This window comes from Zophobas morio, unplaced genomic scaffold (genome assembly GCF_036711695.1).
Source record: "Zophobas morio isolate AGI-343-1 ecotype UQ-CSIRO unplaced genomic scaffold, CSIRO_AGI_Zmor_V1 ptg000006l, whole genome shotgun sequence".
NCBI lineage: Eukaryota > Metazoa > Arthropoda > Insecta > Coleoptera > Tenebrionidae > Zophobas > Zophobas morio.
The window spans coordinates 962,676-967,170 of record NW_026972111.1 but is presented as its reverse complement, the minus strand read 5'-3'; the positions used below and the strand labels follow the sequence as shown (position 1 = coordinate 967,170).

The following is a 4,495-nucleotide window of genomic DNA, read 5'->3' as shown; positions in this document are numbered from 1 at the left end:
GAAAAATCTAAATGTTGAAAAATCCCAAAACTCAAAGAAATATCCAAAAAATTGAGAAATTAAAACATTGGAAAATTGAGACATCGAAAAATTAAAACGGCAAAGTCGAAAAATCGCAAGCTTAAAAAATTGAAAAATTGAAAAATCAAAAACCTGAAAAATCGAAAAATTGAAGAAGGGAAAAATCGAAACTTTGGAAAGTCGAAACATAGGAAAATTGAAAATTTAGAAACGTCAAAATTTAGAATTTTTTTTTCCAAAAATCTTGACGCCTAAGGTAAAAACAAATTTTGGTGAGCGTTTACCATTTGATAATACATTCTGAAACGTAAATTTTTCATCAACCAGATGTATCAGATCAGCTCTAAGGAAACTCGGCTTATAGATAGGTAAATCATAAATCGCTTAGAGACGATATTGGCCTGAGTGCGCTCTGGTCCATAGATCAAACAAGTTCTCAGGCGACGACATACCGAATGAGCATAATTTTTGAACACTGTTTTTCGTGAAATGTTTAGAACAAGATTTTTCCTAAATATTTTTCAGAATACTTTAAATGATTTAAGATATCATTGTATTTTTTATCAAATTAAGATACCTACCAATAATTTTTTATGTATGTTATCTAATAAGTTTAGTTGCTTTTTCTTATCTCGATAAAAAACAAAATAAATAATAAACATTAACACAAGCACGGAAATTCTAACCTAAAATTATTATTTAACATAATCTGGACGCCAGCCTTGAGGATGTTACCAATTAGTTTGCTTAGTGTACTCCAGCTGCTACTACTGGTTCGTCAGCGCCAAATACGGATGTCTGAAACAGTCAACCAATAGAGAACGCCCAAATTTAGCCAATAATAAAACCGGGAATGCACCGGACGACTGTCACTGGCTACCTATGAAATTCACTGGACATTTGGTGCAGAGGAACAATAATAATTAAAAACACCATCTTACTATTGTCATAAATTTTTAATTTCGATGTAAAACTACACTTTTAAAACAATGTATCTATTCTACTAAAATAAAAAAATGTTGCTCATTACTACCGAGATATTACAAATTCTGTTATCAATATTTTTCTTGTACTTGATTAACGCAACACATACATGTGGTGGTCTTAATCAAAACAGGCTAAAGCAAATGGTATGTATACCTGGAACATGAGGTCACTTTCTGGTTCACCTTGAATTATTAAACCAAAGCAAAAAATTTAAACAGTGCGAATCCGCGAAGTGCGTCGTTCACACTAATATTCTTGGTTTTTCGTGCTTTAAGTGAATGAAAATATGCAGCAAAAACTGCTACCACTAATTCTTTTACTTTTTCCCGTATACAGCTTACTCACAGAAGCCCCAAACAAAGACGTAAGTAATTTAATACAATTACAGAAAATTACTTTTCTCGTTTTAGCACTCGATCGTCGATTTAGCGCCGCTGATAGAAATCGGGGCAAAATTAACCACCTTAACCGAAACCGTGAACACCCTTAAAAAAGATATCGTGCGGGGTGTGGATAGCACGCTTGATAACAAACTCAAACGCTTGGAAGAAATAATGAAGAAGACACTCCAAGACGAATTAATAAAAAGCGAAAGAAGACTGTCGCTAGAAATAGAACAAAATAAGCAACTCCCGGCGGACTGTAAACAAATCAAAGACATGGGCAAGAACGTGTCTGGGGTTTACCGAATCCAGCCGATACTCGCCTACAATCCATTTCTGGTTTGGTGTGACATGGTCACGATGAAGGGCGGATGGACCAGGATTCTGAACAGAGTCGATGGTAGTGAAAATTTTTACTTAAATTGGACTAGCTACAAGCACGGTTTTGGAAAACTGGCGAAGGAACATTGGCTAGGTCTTCAGCATATTTACGAATTAACAAGTAAGGTTCGGTTATGTTTATTTATTGTTGGAGTTGTTTTTGTTTGTTTGTACAGATAGCAAACCTACTGAGCTGTTAATCGAACTGGTAGACTGGGACGAGCGCAGAGTGTACGCTCGGTATAACAATTTTACCATTGGGAGAGAAGTCGAGGGGTATGTTATTCACAGTGTGGGCAAATACCGTGGTAATGCTGGAGATTCGTTTAGTTCTCACGTCGGTGTTAAATTTAGTACTGCTGATAGAGATCAAGACAAGATGAAAAATATATCGTGCGCAGTCCATTTTGGTGGGTTGTGTGGAGATCAGTTGGGTGTTATTAAATAAATTTTTTTTAGCCAGTGGTTGGTGGTTCCATCAGTGCTACCACTCCCTTCTTACGGGTAAATATTTAGGGAATTATCACACATCCGGTGATGAAAACAAACATAAATCTAGTGTGAAGTGGGGTACGTTCCATGGCTACAATTACAGTCTGAAAGAGGCTAGGATGATGCTAAGACCGTTAAAAATTTAGTCGTAAAAAATAGTAAAATTAGTTTTAGAGTGTTTTGTAATGTTTACAGTTATACATAAATGTATCTGCAGGGGCTTAAAAGTAAAATATACCTACAAGTTGTTATTATTGTTACTATTATTTTTGAACTAGGTATACTGGCATATTGAAAAGCTTAAAACAGTGTTAGTCAATACATGGATTATTTCCCACGGAAATATTAGTTACATCTGTTGATTTTAACTGTTTAACCTTTGTGCAGAATTGTTAAAAATTTCGTAGTACAATAAAATGATTGATGCAGAAAATGGTTTCAAAAATTGTAAAGTACACATAACAATTGTAAAATCAAAAAACTGGAATTTTAAAGAATCGATTGAATAATCGAAAAGTTGAAAAATCGTGAAATAGAAACATTTGCAAAATTTAAAAATGGAGAGATTAAATAATGCAAAAGTTTTTGAAAATCAAAAAACTGTAAAATGAAAAACTAAAAAGCAAGAAACCGAAAAACTGTAAAAATTGGAAATTGAAAAATCAAATTTTTAAAATCGAAGAAGCTTAAAATCATGAAACTACAAAATTAAAAATAAAAATCAAGAGTCTGAAAAACTGAATGGTAACTATGTATAAACGAAAAACTCAAAAATCGGAAATTAAAAAATTCTTAAATAAAAAATCCTTGAAAATTTGAAAAATTGCGTTATAAAATTTAAAGATTGAGTAATTGCAAATCTATGGAATTAAAAAAAAATGCAAAAATCCAGAAACTGACAAATTCAAAAATGAAAAATCGATAAATCGAAAAATCAAAAAGGCAGAAATTTGCAAAATTTAAAAATGGAGAGATTAAATAATTCAAAAGTTTTTGAACATCAAAAAACTGTAAATTGAAAAACTGAAAAGCAAGAAAAGGAAAAACTGTAAAAAATTAAAAATTGCAAAATCAAAATTTTTAAAACCAAAAAGCTTAAAATCATGAAACTATAAAATTGAAAAATAAAAATTAAGAATCAAAAATCTGAAAAATTGAATGGTAAATATAAACAAAAAACTCAAAAATCGCAAAATTAGAAAATTGTTAAATTAAAATGGAGAGTCTGAAAAATTGAAAAATTGCGTTGTAAAAGTTAAATATTGAGTAATTGCAAATTTGTGAAATTAAAAAATTCAAGAATTTAGAAACTGACTAAGTCAAAAGTTAAAAAATTTAGGAAATTAATTAAAAGTTGAAATTTCGAAAACTTCAAACCGAATAATTGAAAAATAAAAAAAATGAAAATTTAACGAATCGATTGAATAATCGAGAAGTTGAAAAATCGTGAATTCGAAACATCGAGAACTCGAAAATTCGATAAATCGAAAAATCAAAAAGTCAAAAATTTGCAAAATTTAAAAATAGAGAAATTAAATAATTCATGTTTTTGAAAATCGAAAAAGTAAAAAGCAAGAAACCGAGAAATTGTAAAAAATTAGAAATTGAAAAATCAAAATTTTTAAATTCGAAGAGCTTAAAATCTCTCTGAAAAATAAAAACCAAAAATCGAAAAATGAAAAAATTGTAAAAAAAATCCAGAATCTGAAAAATTGCGTTGCAAAATATAAATATTGAGTACATAATTGCAAATTTGTGGTAAATTAAAAAAAAATGTAAGAATTTAGAAAATGACTAATTCAAAAGTTAAAAACTTAGAAATTCAATTAAAAGTTGAAATTTCGAAAACTTCAAAGCGAATTACTGAAAAATCGAATAATTAAAACATTGAAAAACTGATAAATTCAAAGTTGAAAATTTCAAAAACCTAGAAATTGAAAAATCAAAAACTTGAAAATTTAAAGAATCGAAAATTGAAAAATCGTGAATTCGAAACATCGAGAACTCGAACAATCGATAAATCGAAGAATCAAAAAGTCGAAAATTAGCAAAATTTAAAAATGGAGAAATTAAATAATTCAAAAGTTTGGAAAATCAAAAAACTGAAAAGCAAGAAACTGAAAAATTGGAAATTGAAAAATCAAAATTTTTAATTTCGAAGAGCTTAAAATCGGAAACTACAAAATTGAAAGATAAAAAAAAACAAGAATCTGAAAAATTGAATGGTAACT

General features: G+C 29.6%; 1 protein-coding gene across 1 annotated transcript; it reads left to right on the top strand.

Annotated features, from left to right (window-relative positions):
• Positions 1 to 1,038: 1,038 nt before the first annotated feature.
• LOC135122952 (angiopoietin-related protein 1-like) lies at positions 1,039 to 2,479 on the top strand. Its single transcript, XM_064047454.1, has 4 exons — positions 1,039 to 1,372; positions 1,419 to 1,893; positions 1,949 to 2,182; positions 2,232 to 2,479. Exons 1-4 carry the CDS (start codon positions 1,295 to 1,297, stop codon positions 2,408 to 2,410), a joined length of 966 nt encoding a protein of 321 aa, XP_063903524.1. The 5' UTR covers positions 1,039 to 1,294; the 3' UTR covers positions 2,411 to 2,479.
• Positions 2,480 to 4,495: the final 2,016 nt, after the last annotated feature.

Coding starts and splice junctions, on each gene's coding strand:
- LOC135122952 (XM_064047454.1), top strand. CDS start 1,295: ATGCAGCAAAAACTGCTACCACTAATTCTTTTACTTTTTCCCGTATAC. Junction 1,894..1,948: donor GCATATTTACGAATTAACAA/GTAAGGTTCGGT, acceptor TTGTTTGTACAG/ATAGCAAACCTACTGAGCTG. Junction 2,183..2,231: donor ATCGTGCGCAGTCCATTTTG/GTGGGTTGTGTG, acceptor AATTTTTTTTAG/CCAGTGGTTGGTGGTTCCAT.